Source organism: Manis pentadactyla, chromosome 5 (assembly GCF_030020395.1).
Source record: "Manis pentadactyla isolate mManPen7 chromosome 5, mManPen7.hap1, whole genome shotgun sequence".
Taxonomy (NCBI): domain Eukaryota; kingdom Metazoa; phylum Chordata; class Mammalia; order Pholidota; family Manidae; genus Manis; species Manis pentadactyla.
The window spans coordinates 68,083,330-68,099,517 of record NC_080023.1 but is presented as its reverse complement, the minus strand read 5'-3'; the positions used below and the strand labels follow the sequence as shown (position 1 = coordinate 68,099,517).

Below are 16,188 nucleotides of genomic sequence, written 5' to 3'. Positions count from 1 at the left end.
GATAGGCATGGATTGCCATATATTTTCCTCTTAGAACTGCCTCTGCTGCATCCCACAGAAGTTGGGGCTTTATGCTGTCGGTGTCATTAGTCTCCATATAATTCTTGATCTCTATTTTAATTTGGTCATTGATCCATTGATTTTACAAGCATGTTGTTAAGCTTCCATGTGTTTGTGAGTCTTTTTGTTTTCTTTGTACAATTTATTTTTAGTTTTATGCCTTTGTGGTCTGAGAAGTTGGCTGGTAGAATTTCAATCTTTATCAATTTACTGAGGCTCTTTTTGTGGCCTAGTATGTGGTTTATTCTGAAAAATGTTCCATGTGCACTTGAGAAGAATGTGTATCCTGATGTTTTTGGGTGTAGAGTTCTATAGATGTCTATTAGGTCCATCTGTTCTAGTGTGTTGTTCAGTACCTCTGTGTCCTTACTTATTTTCTGTCTGGTGGATCTGTCCTTTGGAGTGAGTGGTGTGTTGAAGTCTCCTAAAATGAATGCATTCTATTTCCTCCTTTAATTCTGTTAGTATTTGTTTCACATATGTTGTTTCCCCTGTACTGGGTGCATATACATTTATAATGGTTATATCCTCTTGTTGGACTGATCCCTTTATCCTTATGTAATGTCCTTCTTTATCTCTTGTTACTTTCTTTGTTTTGAAGTCTATTTTGTCTGATACTAGTACTACAACATCTGCTTTTTTCTCCCTTTTGTTTTCATGAAATATCTTTTTCCATCCCTTGAGTTTTAGTCTCTGTATGTCTTTGGGTTTGAGGTGAGTCTCTTGTAAGCAGCCTAGAGATGGGTCCTGCTTTTTCCATCCATTCCATTACTCTGTGTCTTTTGATTGGTGCATTCAGTCCGTTTACATTTAGGGTGTCTATTGAGAGGTATGTACTTATTGCCATTGCAGGCTTTAGATTCATGACTACCAAAGATTCAAGGTTAGCTTCTTTACTGTCTAACTTAGCTCACTTATTAAGCTATTATAAGCACAGTCTGATGATTCTTTATTTCTCTCCCTTCTTATTCCTCCTCCTCCATTCTTTGTATGTGAGGTGTTTTATTCTGTACTCTTTCGTGTTTCCTTTGACTGCTTTTGTGAGTAGTTGATTTTATGTTTTGCCTTTAGTTAGTATTTGGTTGGTCTTTCTTTGCTGTGATTTTATTTTCTCTGGTGACATCTATTTAGCCTTAGCAGTGCTCCATCCAGAGCAGTCCCTCTAAAATACCCTGTAGAGGTGGTTTGTGGGAGGTAAATTCCCTCAAGTTTTGCTTGTCTGGGAATTGTTTAATCCCTCCTTCATATTTAAATGATAACCGTGCTGGATACAGTATTCTTGGTTCAAGGCCCGTCTGTTTCATTGCATTAAATATATCATGCCATTCTCTTCTGGCCTGTAAGGTTTCTGTTGAGAAGTCTGATGATAGCCTAATGGGTTTTCCTTTGTAGGTGACCTTTTTTCTCTCTCTGGCTGCCTTTAATACCCTGTCCTTGTCTTTGATCTTTGCCATTTTAATTATTATGTGTCTTGGTGTTGTCCTCCTTGGGTCCCTTGTGTTGGGAGATCTGTGGGCCTCTATGGTCTAAGAGACTATTTCCTCCCCCAGTTTGGGGAAGTTTTCAGCAATTATTTCTTCAAAGATACTTTCTATCCCTTTTTTTTCTCTCTTCTTCTTCTGGTACTCCTATAATGCGAATATTGTTCCTTTTGTATTGGTTGCACAGTTCTCTTAATATTCTTTCATTCCTGTAGATCCTTTTGTCTCTGTGTCAGCTTCTCTGTGTTCCTGTTTCCTGTTCTCTGATTTCTATTCCACTAACAGCCTCTTGCACTTCATCCAGTTTGCTCTTAAGTCCTTCCAGAGACTGTTTTATTTCTGTATTCTCCCTCCCAACTTTATCCTTTAACTCTTGCATATTTCAATGCAGATCCATCAGCATGGTTATGACCTTTATTTTTAATTATTTTTCGGGGAGATTGGTTAAATCAACCTCCCCAGGTCCTCTCTCTTGGGGGTTGTCTCGGTAATTCTGGACTGGACGAACTTCTTCTGCCTTTTCATGGTGATAGAGGTATCCGTAGGCAGGTAGCGTGTGTGTCAGCTGGGAAAACAAAGTCCTTTCCTGCTTGCTGGTCGCCTTGTCCTGCTCTGCTGCCTGTGTCACTTACCCACACTCCTGGAGCAGCCTCCGGATTTACCCCCTAAGCTGCTGTGGGCAGGATCTCCATCAGGGTAGGGAAGAGCCCTGCAGGGAGTGGCAGGCTCCCCAGGTGTGTTCTCCTGCGAGAGCGGTGCCCCCACCGGGCAGCTGCGTGCTGGCCACTGCATTTGGGTCTGGCCCTGGTGGCTGAGGAGATTCTGGGCGGCTGCTTGGGATGCAGTCACTCCCGGGCCACTCAGCTGCTGCCGCCACAGGCTCACATGGGCCACTCCCGGGCTGCTTGGTCAGCTACCGCCTTGTACTCACGCAAGCCACTCCTTGGCCCCTCGCTCAGCCACCACCGTCTGACACCTCCGGCTCATGCGGGCCACTCCCTCGGCCAGCTCTGCTGGCTCGCAAGGGCCACTCCCGGGCTGCTCACTCAGCTGCCACTGCCGGCTCGCGTGCTACTGGGCCAGTGTGTCAGGGTCCGCACCAGCTGGGGGAACAACTGGCTGGCTGCTCATCGCTGTGAGGGGCTTCAGAGCTATGGGGCCGCCTAGGGGGTTGGGTCACCTGGAGTTCCCCGGGATTCCCAGCTTCTGGGCTGAGTGTGCTGGAACGATTCCGTCCAGCTGTGAGGTCCCTGTCCCTTTAAGACTTTCAAAAAGCACTCGCTTTTCTTTTTTCCCGGGGGGAGCCAGTTGCGGGGACCTGCTTGCAGATTTTGCCCTCCCATTTCTCTAATATCCAGCACACTGTGCACCGTGTGTCCGCGCTCCCAGTGCGGATTACTAGAACTGGTTGTTTAGCAGTCCTCAGCTTTCACTCCCTTCCCGCTCCGACTCCTTTCTTCCCACCAGGGAGCTGGGGTGGGGGGGTTGCTTGGGTCCCCCCATGCCGCAGCTTATATCTTACCCCCCCTTTGTGAGATACTGAGTTCTCGCAGATGTAGATGTAGCCTGGCTGTTGTACTGTATCCACTGGTCTCTCTTTTAGGAATAGTTGCATTTGTTGTATTTTCAAATATATATGTTTTTGGGAGTAGATTTCCACTGAACTACTCATGCCACCATCTTGGTTCCTCCTCCTCTTATAAAGTTTTTTATAAAGGGCTAAGCACTTGTTAAATTTTCACAGTAGCTTTATGACATAGATATCCCCACAGTACATCTGAGGAAATACGTACCTAGACTAAGATATTAATTTGCCACAAATCATATACGGAGGATCCAGAATGCTAATCCAGACCTGCAGTCTCCAAAACCATCCTCATAAATACTATTCTACACAGTCAATCCTCATTCTTTGCAGTTCCCATAGTTGTGAATTCTCCTACTCACTCAAATTTATTTGTATCCCCAAATCAATATTCACTGTACTTTCCCGATCACTTGTGGACAGGTACATGTGCCAAATGGCAAGAGTGTTCAAACGTCTGATGTATACACTCTCAGCCGAGGTAATGAGTTGCCTTATTTCACCACTAATATTTTAAACAAGTGGCCTTTTCAGAGTCTGTTTAGTGTCACATTCTTCACATTCTGTGCTTTCTGTTGCAGACTTTGCAGTTTAAAATGGCCCCCAAAGTGCTGAAGCAAGCACTCACTGTCTAGTGTTCTCAAAGCCAGGAAGCTGTGATGTGCCTTATGAAGAAAATGTATGTGTTAGGCAAGCTTTCTTAAAGCTGAGTTACAGTGCCACTGGCTATAAGTTCAATGTTTGTGAATCAACAATCTATATTAAACAATGTAAACAGAAACACATATAAGACAAAGTTATGTATTAATCAATTCACAAAAATGTGACCAGAGGCTCACAGGAACCTAACATGGTATTTTCTCTGGGGGCAATGATTCAGTGTTTGCTCAAAATGTTCACCGTGACTTTACAGAACATAAGTTCCGCAACTGTTGTTATCTGACATATAACAACAGGAGAGCCACCAAATTAAGAGCATGTTCAGGAATAAGAGATAATTTTCCCCAACCACACAACACTTTAAGGTTTCTGACAGGATAACCACAAGGACTGGTGATGGTGTCATTTCATATGCTTACAGACTGAAAACATTAGAATACAACACACAAAGTCTGCAAATGACTATTACTTCACCACAGTGATTACATGGGGCACATGTATACTGGGAGCATGCAAGACGTTTCAATGGGGTAAAGAAAGAGAATATAGCTGCACTTGTTTATATTACTTCAATTTCATCTTTAAATTCCAAATATTTTATAACACAGTACAGTAAGTAATACATGTAGGCAATTTATAAATTCTACTGGCAGTGCCTGCTCCAATTCTGCTAATGGTGTACATAACCAAACAATTTTGGGAGATCACTACTGTAGAGAATCAGAGTCAATCCCTGAAAAGAAAACAAACCCCAGAGGCACATGTCCTACAGTGAGGGGCAGGGATGGTAGCTTTGAGGCCTCACATGGACTGGGAACATCCAAGGAAATCTGCTCTCGCCCCAAGTTGTGATGACCCTCACACAGGACATTCCCACAGGCATCAACTGCCTTGTATGAGCAATAAATCAGCTGACTGCAAAATTCACTAGATGATCCCAGCTAGGTGCCCTTCCCACTGTAGAAATTTGACAGTTCTATGAAATTTAGAGAAAATAAGATAATTACTTGTAGATAAAGCCATTGTTTGTTGTTGTCAGCCATAAAGGGCTGAGGCATGCCCTGACAGAGCAACAGGCTATCCAGAGAACACCACTTCCTGACTGGGAAGATTCTATGGAATCCCATTAAGATCCAGGGTTGTTCATGTTATGTAAATGTAGTTAAGCTGAATCATATACACACATGCAACTATAAGTGGTCAGCAAAAAAAAAGAGGAAAAATTGACCATAACCAGTGCTGGCAATTTGTCAGTCATTCCACTCAATGAGGGTGTTCTGTGCCCTGGACAAGTCTCAGTTCCCCAAGTGTCTTCAACAGTGTGAGGCTAATGTTTGTCACACATATTTTTCATTTATATCACCTAATCCCAAACCAACTACTGGTGCTCAAGTGAAGGCAGAAATACATTTCAACCCTAAAGGAAAGCTGCATATGACTGACTGAAAGACGGAAATCAGTTTCCAAAGAGAACTGACTTCCTAAGGCATTTCAAAGGCAATTTTTAACAATACCCAATTTTCACAGTATACACTGACTGCAGAACCAAATCCCCAAATTAAAGACTCAGCTATAGTTATTCTGGTTCAAGGATTCACTCCTAAACCTATCACCAAGAGGTAGTGTAAACTGAAATTTGTTATATTTTTTGGTACTTCATATTGATTAAAGTGCTCTCATAACAACTGTGTGATTTAATATACATAGCAGCCAAGCAAAGAAGATGGAATAAACGCTGTGATTCCCATTTCAGAGGTCGAATATAATGTGAAGAGTAAGAGTTAAGTCAGATCATTTGGGTTCAAATCCCAGGCAGATATGTTCAATTTTTCGAAACCTTCGTTTCCTATCAGTTGTTAGACAGTTACATACACCTCACAGAGTTTTTGAGAATGTATACAGTACTCAATGTTTGTTTCCTGTTATCATTCCACAGGAAGTATGGCTACATATTCACAGACCTAATGTGACTAATAAAGTAGAACATCACTTAACACTCAGATTAGTTGTTGAGATACTCTTTTAAGTTTTTTTGTTGTTCAAGTAAATTTGTGAAACGCCACTCTCTTGAAGACTCACAAAGCATACATGCGTGGACATGTGTATGATATAAAGGTTCTGAAAATCGTGCAGTAAAGAAATCTAGCTGACCACGTATAACCTAACATTTCCCAAAAGTGCATTTAATAGAATCCCTTTTTTGTATAATTACTATAAACACCCACACAAACCTTAAGTTCTTCTGAACATACTTTTAGAAACATCAGTTTTGATAAATTAATGTGAAATGTTAATAACATTATATAGATTAATATTAATAAAATAATAGTAATAATAGACTACAGGACAGGGCACAGGAAATAATCCTTTAAACAAGATTCCCGAAACACACTTTTGCAGCCTGCCTTGAATTTGCCTACAGTCATGCCAAATCCAAAAAAAAAAATCTATTTGGGCCATTAAGGCATTTTTACTCTCAGAAAGAACTCAAGAGTAAGTTTGCCATAAACAAAGATTCCAAGAAATGAGTCATAAGGTCATCTGTCAGAAGATATGGTGGTGGTGGGGATTATGTTTTGTACAAAATTGATTTGCATGAGTTACTTTATTACTTTAATCAACTTGCTAAGAATGGTACATATCCTGTGCCAAATCAGTACCTCCAGGGTCTTTGTCCCTGTTTCCTGGTGACTGTGGAAAGCAAGATAAAAGTCAGAATGGAGATAGCTGTAAACTATAAACCACAAAGATGAAGAATCTTTTTCCTCTATGAAAACTCCAAGAAAGCCGTTATTATGCCACAATCAACAAGAAAAACAAAGTTAACTCAATTATCAGTATTTGGGCAGTCCTGAATATTTCTCTAGAGGCCCCCAGTATGATTAGACACTTGGAGAAAATGTCAAAGTAGACTTCTTAAGAACCTTGGTAAGACAGATGGCAGGGTATTGTGATTCTTCTAAAAAATGTGCCAAGTAATTGTTATATTGGAGTCTTAAGTACACCGATTTTATACTACAGCCACATCAAGAAAATCATTCCTCACAGATAATTTTTTTAAATACAACTAATTTAAAAAAAATTGAAACTCAGGCTGCTCAGTTTGATGGAAGATGAGTTTCTCTTACTTTGTGATACCGACTATTAAGCTACGGAAACCCCTTTAGTTATGCTTCCCTAGATCCGGAATTCTAAAAAAATTAGTACTAATACCTGATACTTACTCTGACAGACGAATATATATAAAAAAGGAACCGGCTAAAATACAAAGTTGTAAGCATATGAATTAAGTGTAGATGAGTGGTGGTTAACAGTGCCACCCTAGGGAGTTAGGCTATTGGTAAGAGCTTCAAGTTTCCATGGTTTTCTGGGGAAAAGAAACGGAATCCAGACCTGTTTGTTCTACAGCTTAATACATCAGCGCTGTGTTCCACAGTGCCTAGTCCAATAATATCAAGTGTGCAGTTCGGCCACTAAACAGGAGCGGGGCGGGGCGAAGAGTAGCTATTTGTCGACCACGATACCAAAGCTACCTGAAATCATCTTGACGCTTCAGTCTTTCCATTTTGCGAGTCTAGAAGCCTCCAGGACAACCGAATCGCGGCTGCGCGACTCTCAGGCCCGACCCAGCACAAAGCGTCGCTCACCTGCGCGGCGACCGCACGCGCACCTGCCCCAGGGCTGGGGAGACGCCCACATCTCCTCGCCTCGCCCCGCCCGGGCGGACCTACCCTTCTCGGCCCTTCTCCACCACCACCTCCATCCCTGCCCACACATCTGCATCTAACCAAGAGCAGTAACCCGAGAGGGTGAGCACGGTACCGTGAGGAATAGCATCCTCACAACCCGCCGCAACCTTTCGGCTCCCTCCCATCCCACAGCGGTGCAAAGCCACACCGCCTCTCCTATGCCTCCTGTCTCTAGGGCAAGGTCTGTAATAACTTTAAAAATTTTCTTCTAAACTGGTTTTCAGCACAAGTCACTTCCCCGCTCCCTTCCGCCCCTCACCTTCACGAAAGCAATCGGAGTTGTGGTACCTTCGATATCTAACAGGATCACAGTGACTTCGGCGGGCACCGAAACCACAACCATTTCCCTACCGGAGGCTAACACGACAATCGGCCTACTCGTACTGAGCGCGGAGGGCGGTGCCGGCTGCGCCCCCGGCACGGTCCTAGGTTTCCTACAGCCGCGCAAGGACCCTCAGAGCTGGCAACCTCGCGCGTCCGGAAGCACTAGCTGGAGAGGCCACCTCCGCGCCCCTGGAAGTGGAGAAGCCGGCTATACAGGGGATCTGAAATACCGAACTGCCCTGGGCCGGAGGCCGAGACCACGTGGGCAAGGAAGGGGGAGGCCCTCGCGGGGCAAGAGGGGGCGGGGAGAAGTAAAGACGCTGACGCCGATTGGCCGCCAGAGGGCCGAACCCGATCCGTCAAAATGGGCCTCGCGTGGGCGGGAACAAAGAAGCCAACGCGGGAGACGGGTGCGCGAGCGTGCGCTCTCCGCAGACTGGTTGAGAGAGCGGGAGAGGCCCGGGGCACGTGCAGACGGGAGCCCCGCGAGTGGCGCGCCGGGGATGTGAGTGCCCCTTGCCCTCTACAACACCTAGACCCCTCCCCGCCCACTGCCTCCGATTGGCATATTTACAGTAATCTGACCGGGCCCGCGCCCCTCCTCCTGTCCTCAGCCTGCAAGAGGCCGTGCTGGGCCCTGGTTTGCCTGATTGCATCGGCCGCGGTTCCGGCTGATCGCCTAGGGAGGCCCGACGCGCCCCCACAGCCTGCGCGCCTGAGGCGGTAGCGGAAGAGGCGCCCGCGTAGCGCCACGGCCCACAGGGGCCGCCGTGCGGCCGCTTCCTGTTCGGCTGGTTCCAACCAGCTTGAGGACAAAACACGCGTGCGCGCGGCGACGAACGGGCAGACGCGCTCGCCACCTCGGCCGCCGGCGCCCCGCGCAGTCCGCTGTTTTCCGGCCTCGGTGCTAATCGATAGCAGCACTCGTCGCAGCATCTCCGCACTAGGGGACCGTGGGCTTTGGAAGGAGGCGGGGTTGACGGCTCTTTGCTAGAGTGGGCTGAACCGGACGGCAGAGACAAAGGCTTTCAAGGCAAGGGGGGTCTGTGGCCCTGCGACGGCGCTGCTCGGGATTTTTGACCCCAGGACTTTTCGCCCCTTCGTTTTTCTCTTCTAACGCTTCTCTCATCCTAAGCCCGCGACCTCGCTCCTCACCGGGAGGGCCGCGATGGAGGTCCCTCCCCGGCTTTCCCATGTGCCGCCGCCATTGTTCCCCTCCGCTCCCGCTACTTTAGCCTCCCGCAGCCTCTCCCATTGGCGGCCGCGGGCGCCGAGGCAGCTCGCCCCGCTCCTCCCGTCGCTCGCTCCCACCTCCGCTCGGCAGGGGGCGCGACGGGCCCAGCGCCACGTCACCGCCCAGCAGCCCTCCCGATTGGCAGGCGGGGCGGCTATAAAGGGAGGGCGCAGGCGGCGCCCGGATCTCTTCCGCCGCCATTTTAAATCTAGCTCCATACAACGCTCCGCCGTCGCTACCGCCACGACTCGAACTGCGCGCCAGCACCCCACAGCCGACAACTCCGCAACCATGGAGGACATGAATGAGTACAGCAACATAGAGGAATTCGCAGAGGGATCCAAGATTAACGCGAGCAAGAATCAACAGGATGACGGGTACTGCACGCTTCTCTTCTTTCCCCCCTCCCCCGGCGCGCCTCACGCGCCCTTCGTCCCTCGGGAGCCGCGCGCTGCCTCTGTTCCTGCCTCTAATAGATTCCCCACGTGCCCGCTAGGCCCCACCAGCTTGGAGGGAAGGGGGAAGGGGGAGATGAGCTGACTCGAGAGGGCCGCGAAAGGTGGGGGAAGGGTGGCGGGGTTGAAGGAGGGCGGTGGCATCTGCGTCCCGAGTGCGCAGGCGCTGCGTGGGCCCGAGGGGGAGGGGCGTCCTCGCTGCGCCGCGTGCTGCCGCTACCGCCGCTTTTTCATTGTCTGTTGCGGCTCCGCGCAGTTTTCTTGGAGAGAGTTTAGGGAACTGTTGGTTCCAGAACCAGTGTACTACTGGTACCCAGATCACCAGCACGCGGTATAACGGGCTCTTTAGATAGAACCTAGGCTTGACAGCTGAGAAAGGGAATAGGCCTAAATTGGGAGGGATCAGCTTACGAAGTTGAATTTTCTAAACTAAATCTGTAATGTTTTGTTGGTCTCGTTTATATTATGCAATGTGGAGGGCCAAGTTTTGTCTAAATGACCTCGATAGAATTTGGAGATTTTTGAGGTTTGTTTATAGGGTTTGGAGATTTTTGTGGTTTATTCTTAATATGTATTCGTAAGCGTGGATTAAATTGTTTTGCTCTTAATGGCAAACGTCCCCTGCATTTCGTAAACATAATCGCAGGACTGAAATACCATTTGAATGTTGCTAACCTTTTTTAAAACTTTTCGTTTCCAGTAAAATGTTTATTGGAGGCTTAAGTTGGGATACAAGCAAGAAGGATCTGACTGAATATTTGTCTCGATTTGGGGAAGTTGTAGACTGTACAATTAAAACAGATCCAGTCACTGGAAGATCAAGAGGATTTGGATTTGTGCTTTTCAAAGACGCTGCTAGTGTTGATAAGGTAGCACATTTTCATTGCGCTGCTTCTGTGTGCCTTTCCCCTCCCCTCCCAAGTCGTTGGGTAGGTTACGTGTGGCTGTTAGATTAAATAAGTCTGTCTTCTAGGTTTTGGAACTGAAAGAACACAAATTGGATGGCAAATTGATAGATCCCAAAAGGGCCAAAGCATTAAAAGGAAAGGAACCTCCAAAAAAGGTTTTTGTGGGTGGACTGAGCCCGGACACTTCTGAAGAACAAATTAAAGAATATTTTGGAGCCTTCGGAGAGGTGCGCTGTGTGATTATGTTTATGCGTATTTTACGTTTGATAATGTTTTTAATTATCCCTGGTTCACTTACAGAACAAATTCATGTCAAGTGAAAATGGGATTAAATTACTGCTTAGGTCCCTTCTAGTCACCTTAATCGCTGGTTATGTGTTATAAAATAAGGGAAATGAGTATCTATTGGCCAAAACAAGTATGCTTTGGTGTGGCCATTCCACGTAGTAACTGGTGGCATCTGTTGGGTAGGAAATACTAAATGAAGGTGTGCTCTCCCCTCTGAATGGTTTGCAGATTGAACAAATTATTCTAAATTGATGGTAGTAAAGCAGTTTCTGTACATAAATCATCTGACTGGAAAAACATGTTAAAGCTTGGAAGAGGACCTGTAGCATTCTGAAACCTTTAGGTAGCGCTTCACCATTACTGGATGATCTTGAGTGTAGGTATCTTGATTTCAGATTGAAAATATTGAACTTCCCATGGATACAAAAACAAATGAAAGAAGAGGATTCTGTTTTATCACATACACAGATGAAGAGCCAGTAAAGAAATTGTTAGAAAGCAGATACCATCAAATTGGTTCTGGGAAGGTAAAACCATTTTAATTAAACAAAATGAAAACTTTTGAGTGTGTGTGTAATAATTTATTTTTTATAATAAAATGACTTTAGAACTTCAGTAATTCTATTTATTCTCTTTTTAAATTTGATTGTAGTGTGAAATCAAAGTTGCACAACCCAAGGAGGTATACAGGCAGCAACAGCAACAACAGAAAGGAGGAAGAGGTGCTGCAGCTGGAGGACGAGGTGGGACTAGGGGTCGAGGCCGAGGTGAGTGAGGCTTAATTCTTGGTTTTTGGCTCAGTGGTTTAAGCTGTAACTGCTAAATATGAATTAAGCCCACAGGAAAGTAATGCCAAATTTTTAAACTGTTACAACATGAAAAACGCTTCTTGGTGGGTTTTGTTTTTTAGTTCACTGGTTTCACCTGCTCAGACAATAGCCACTCTGAGTGTCTTCATTGAAGAAGAAAATACTGTTAAGAGTTAAGATTACATGATAACATCATGGTGTGATAGGTTCTCTTGGACAGGAGTCCTTGTTGTAAAGTTTAAACAATCTTCTCATCTTTATTCTGGTTTTCCATTAGGTTTTAGGAAGCTTTGATACTGACACAGTTGGACTTTCTGCCTTCCTTTTTATGAAAACTGAAATGGCTATTTTCTCTGTACAGGAATATAAATGTCCATTCTGACCTTTTAAGATTGCAGGGTGTAAGGAACAGAAACATCATTTTGTGTTAAGATTGGGGGTCAGAGTTGTGTCCTAACAATCGTGTATTGTTTCAGGTCAGGGCCAAAACTGGAACCAAGGATTTAATAACTATTATGATCAAGGATATGGAAATTACAATAGTGCCTATGGTGGTGATCAAAACTATAGTGGCTATGGCGGCTATGATTATACTGGGTATAACTATGGGAACTATGGATATGGACAGGGATATGCAGACTACAGTGGTAAGAATATTTAACTTAATTTCATAAACCTGTGGTATTAAAATTTAGTGTTAAAGTACAATCCCATCTGAAGTTGTTTGGGTTTTCCATTTATACGTGTGGAGCTAATGTTTTGGAGGCATTTTATAGTTAATGGGCGTGGTTATGACTGGTTACAAATGTTCTATAATATGTGATAATATGCCTAGTCTATAATGACTTAAAATATTTAATTTTCATACTTGGCATGCATGCATTGTTTTACATGTTTAATAGTTTTTAAATATAATGTGTAGTGAAACCGTTTTATAGAAAATTCTTAATAGAATTTTTTGTCTTTTAAAATAGGCCAACAGAGCACTTATGGCAAGGCATCTCGAGGGGGTGGCAATCACCAAAACAATTACCAGCCATACTGAAGGAGGACACTGGCAGAAACAGGTGTGTATAAGAGTCCAAGAAACCAGTGGAAATGTCTAATTTAATTTAAAGATCAATAGACAAATGAAAAATAACGTAAAAACAAAATATTATGTAGCCTGTTCTTACTAAATTGTTGATTTTTTTAATTGCTTTATGAGCCTGTTTTGCCTAAAGTGTCTATAGATCTTTAACTTTAAAGTCTTATCTCACTTTCTTTAGTATTACGGAAAAACTTAAGAGTTTTTCTGTTTGCTTTGTGTACCAGGTGGTCTAGAGGAATAATTAAACTTTTTAGAACTATTAACAGGTAAAGTACTGAAATGGGTACAACTTAAGGAAAACAAGAATGTTGTCTTCTAACTCTGACATTATACCTTGTTTGTACCCGCCAGCGGGAACTTCATTGCAGGCCGTGTGTCACCCTGACCACGTCTATCTCTGGGGGTCGCACGTTGCGGGCAGAGCGCAAGGCATACACCAGAAAACGCTGTCCTGTGGTATGGTCTCTTCCAACTTCATGTACCAGCGTAAAGATTAAAGTGGAAAACTTCAGACTTTGGCTTCTTTTTAATCTTTTTGAAGATTAAGTGTCTAAACTTAACTTAAATGGTTTTTTACAGGAGTTAAAGTACATAAATGCCTTTTTACAGCTTAATCATTTTGGTCTTCTGTTTAGTGTTGTATTTCAATTGTGGAGCCTCATTTTAAGTGTTCATTCTTTAAGATTTAATGCTTGCTTTTTCTTTTTATAGCTAATAGTGAAATCTACAAACCAAAACAAGAACTTTAAAATCTGGGATATAAATTAAAGATCATATGCACACAGCAATTTGTTTCCTTGGAATAAAATAAGCCTATTAGAAATTTGTATTTGTTGTAATGGCATTTTACTTGGCTTACTAGAGATACTTCTAGTAGACCTTAGTCTAGCACAGTTCAAACTGTGAATATGGGAAGACTGCATTCCCAGGTACCTTTCTAAATAAATTTAATTTGAATATCATTTGGGAACTCCAGGGTGAATTTATTACCCGAACTGCATTTCGCCAATCAATATGCATATGATCTTTAATTATTGAAGAAAAGAATAAAGTGAGGACTTAAAACAATTCATGAAAGTGGACCTTTGAAAGCTTACTAGAGTTGCAGAAATGTAATTGCTATTTTGTTTTTATTTCTAGGGGGAGATTGCTAAAGTAACCCATCTTGCAGGACGATATTGAAGATTGGTCTTCTGTTGATCTAAGATGATTATTTTGTAAAAGACTTTCTAGTGTACAAGACACAACTGTGTCCAACTGTATATAGCCGCCAGTTAGTTTTGTTTTTACTTTGTCTTTTGCTATCTGTGTTATGACTGGATGTGGATTTGTGTTTATACAAATTTTTTTTGTATGATTTCATGTTAAAACCTCAAATAAATGCTTCCTTTGTGATTGTTTTTCTGCGTCGGGTACTAAATAGCTCTGTAAAATAATTTAAATAAGCAATAATTAAGGCCCAGTTCATTTTGTAGAGAGTATCATCTATAGGAAAAAACTGTGGTCCTTTATGAATAGCCAGCTACAGTGTCACCCTGTTCCCCATTTTTGTTAGATGCATTCTGTGTTCTAAGTCGTCATTTTTCCTGTTGGTTGACCGAGATTTCCACCACACCTTTAAATGTTTCCTTTATCTGGAGATGCTATAGTGCTGTCATTAGTGAAAGCTTTGTCTAGTAGACCTTGAGTTCTCTGGATTATAGTTTGGAGATAATGTACCTTTTAAAGCATGTTGGTAGCTTTGATGAGTAGAAAAGATTTTGCTTTGTTCCTGTCTGGAAAGCCATTTGCTAAATGCATCTAACTTTAATAGTCTGCTAGGAGGAGCTTTGGCTACCCATAATGTCATGACTTTAAATGTTCTCTTGATAACCACATACCCAGGGAAGAAGGACTGTTAAACTGATAGTAGCTACATCAGAAGTGATTACATTATATATAACACAAGGACTTCACAGGTTTGAAATTATACTAAAGTTGGAACAAAAGTTGTGGCAAAGTCTAAATTAGTTGTACTGTTGATATGTCACAGCCAGCACCAAACTGAATAAATTACTTTCTTCTGGGGCATACTTAGAAAGTTCTATTGGGTGTTGACTATAATGTGTTGAGTTTTTAGAAAAAGTCATGGTAGTCTCAATATAATGCATTAGTGCATGAGCCAAGTAGATAAGCATATTCACATTCAGATGCAGGAAGACCTAGTAGGAAAGGTACAGTTCAGGTCTTAAGTATGTAAATGCAAATCTAACTGACCAGGTCATGTCATAGCAGATCTTCATGGTGCATTAAAAAGCAGTTTCAACCCTAGACTCTTTGAGGGTTTCCTGGGTAAAATCCAAGCTTTGAATTTTATATTTAGTGGATTTTAGTTTTTAAGTTACTTTTTGTGGTTCCATGTTGGCCACTGGGGTTTGGGACACATACTACATGCAGAGTAGTTGACTTCATTTTCAAATATGAATTTACACCGTTTGAACCTGCGTCTTACTTGGTGCCTGAAAATTTGTTCCAATGATGTTTGTACTTGCTGGGCTTTCAAGTTATAAATGCCCTTGGCCTTGTTTTGCTAGTTGCTATTTGACCTTAACCTAAGGCTGAGTACAATGTTGGCTATTGGAAGGGATTCTGTATTTGAATATGCAACCTTAGGCAACAAAGATTTTCATTTTATGTTAAAGTCAGGTGCAGTGTCTTCAGGGCAGTGAATCCTGTACATTTAAATTGATGATTAGGTGACAAGTTGATGTTGAGATTGTCCTCCCTGATAAAAAAATGAATAAAAGCTTTTTAAACAAAATCCAAACTCTTCAATCAAGTCTTGATATATGTGAGTGAAGAAATAGATTGTCTTGAGTTGAAGGAGTGAGAATGCACTTGGTATTTTTTCTCCACAGGGCTCTAGACTTCCCAGGTCTAGGCCCTATAGATGTCATCTGATAAAAATTTGAAATAAATAGGCCAAGGCTAAGTGCTTTAGGTACTGAATGATAGTGTCAAGGTCTTACTCTAATCTGACAAGTTGGTAGAAGGGGTTGAGGCAGAAATTCTGACGTATCTATGACAGACAACCTCCATCTTGTTAAAAATGCTTCCTGAATTGTTTTTGACCAAGTTCTGTGTGATGTTTTTCATCCTAACAATGTTAACATTAATATTCCAGTCTGATAACTACAAGATTGGAAATACAGTTAAGATGACTTGGGATACTAACATGGATAAGCAATTTTATTCTGTTACCATTGATCTTTTTCATAATTGTGATGGGGAGCCCTTGCTAATCTTAATACAAAGACATCAAAAGTTTATCACTACCCATTGCCAAGATTTATAGGATGTCAACCACAGGATGCAAAGTTTCACTGATTTGAAAAGGTGATTCAAGGATACTGTGGTTAAACTGGAATTTTTGACTTGATGCTGTCTAGTGAATGTCACTGAAAAAGTCTTCCTCAAACTTTACAACCTAATAGAACTGACATCTGTGGTCTCAGCTTGGAGCAAAAGCAGCACAGCTTGGTTGGTTTTCATACAAATTGAAAAAT

General features: G+C 42.9%; 2 protein-coding genes across 4 annotated transcripts in view; one reads left to right on the top strand and one right to left on the bottom strand.

Annotated features, from left to right (window-relative positions):
* Positions 1-8,080, bottom strand: part of ENOPH1 (enolase-phosphatase 1) — a 39,484-nt gene extending 31,404 nt beyond the window's left edge. The window contains exon 1 of one of the 2 annotated variants that reach the window (XM_036906413.2): positions 7,795-8,080. In XM_036906413.2, coding sequence (XP_036762308.1) covers positions 7,795-7,878 — 84 coding nt within the window. In that variant the 5' untranslated portion in view covers positions 7,879-8,080. The remainder of the gene's footprint in view (positions 1-7,794) is intronic. The other variant, XM_036906415.2, reaches the window with a different exon arrangement.
* Positions 8,081-8,801: 721 nt separating this feature from the next.
* HNRNPDL (heterogeneous nuclear ribonucleoprotein D like) lies at positions 8,802-14,043 on the top strand. 2 transcript variants are annotated; one of them, XR_005028998.2, is made up of 9 exons: positions 8,802-9,470; positions 10,249-10,417; positions 10,522-10,683; positions 11,140-11,271; positions 11,397-11,511; positions 12,030-12,200; positions 12,528-12,620; positions 12,995-13,099; positions 13,784-14,043. XR_005028998.2 is itself a non-coding variant. In XM_036906411.2 (8 exons), the coding sequence occupies exons 1-7, from the start codon at positions 9,028-9,030 to the stop codon at positions 12,596-12,598; spliced, it is 1,263 nt and encodes a 420-aa protein (XP_036762306.1). In that variant the 5' UTR covers positions 8,802-9,027; the 3' UTR covers positions 12,599-12,620; positions 13,784-14,043. The 2 variants fall into 2 exon arrangements, 1 of the variants encoding a protein (XP_036762306.1); XM_036906411.2 differs by lacking the exon at positions 12,995-13,099.
* Positions 14,044-16,188: the final 2,145 nt, after the last annotated feature.

What these genes read in the sequence shown, in the direction of transcription:
- HNRNPDL (XM_036906411.2), top strand. Translation starts at nt 9,028, where the DNA reads ATGGAGGTCCCTCCCCGGCTTTCCCATGTGCCGCCGCCATTGTTCCCC. An exon ending in ATCAAATTGGTTCTGGGAAG is followed by an intron (nt 11,272 to 11,396) that starts GTAAAACCATTT and finishes ATTTGATTGTAG; the next exon opens with TGTGAAATCAAAGTTGCACA. An exon ending in GACTAGGGGTCGAGGCCGAG is followed by an intron (nt 11,512 to 12,029) that starts GTGAGTGAGGCT and finishes GTATTGTTTCAG; the next exon opens with GTCAGGGCCAAAACTGGAAC.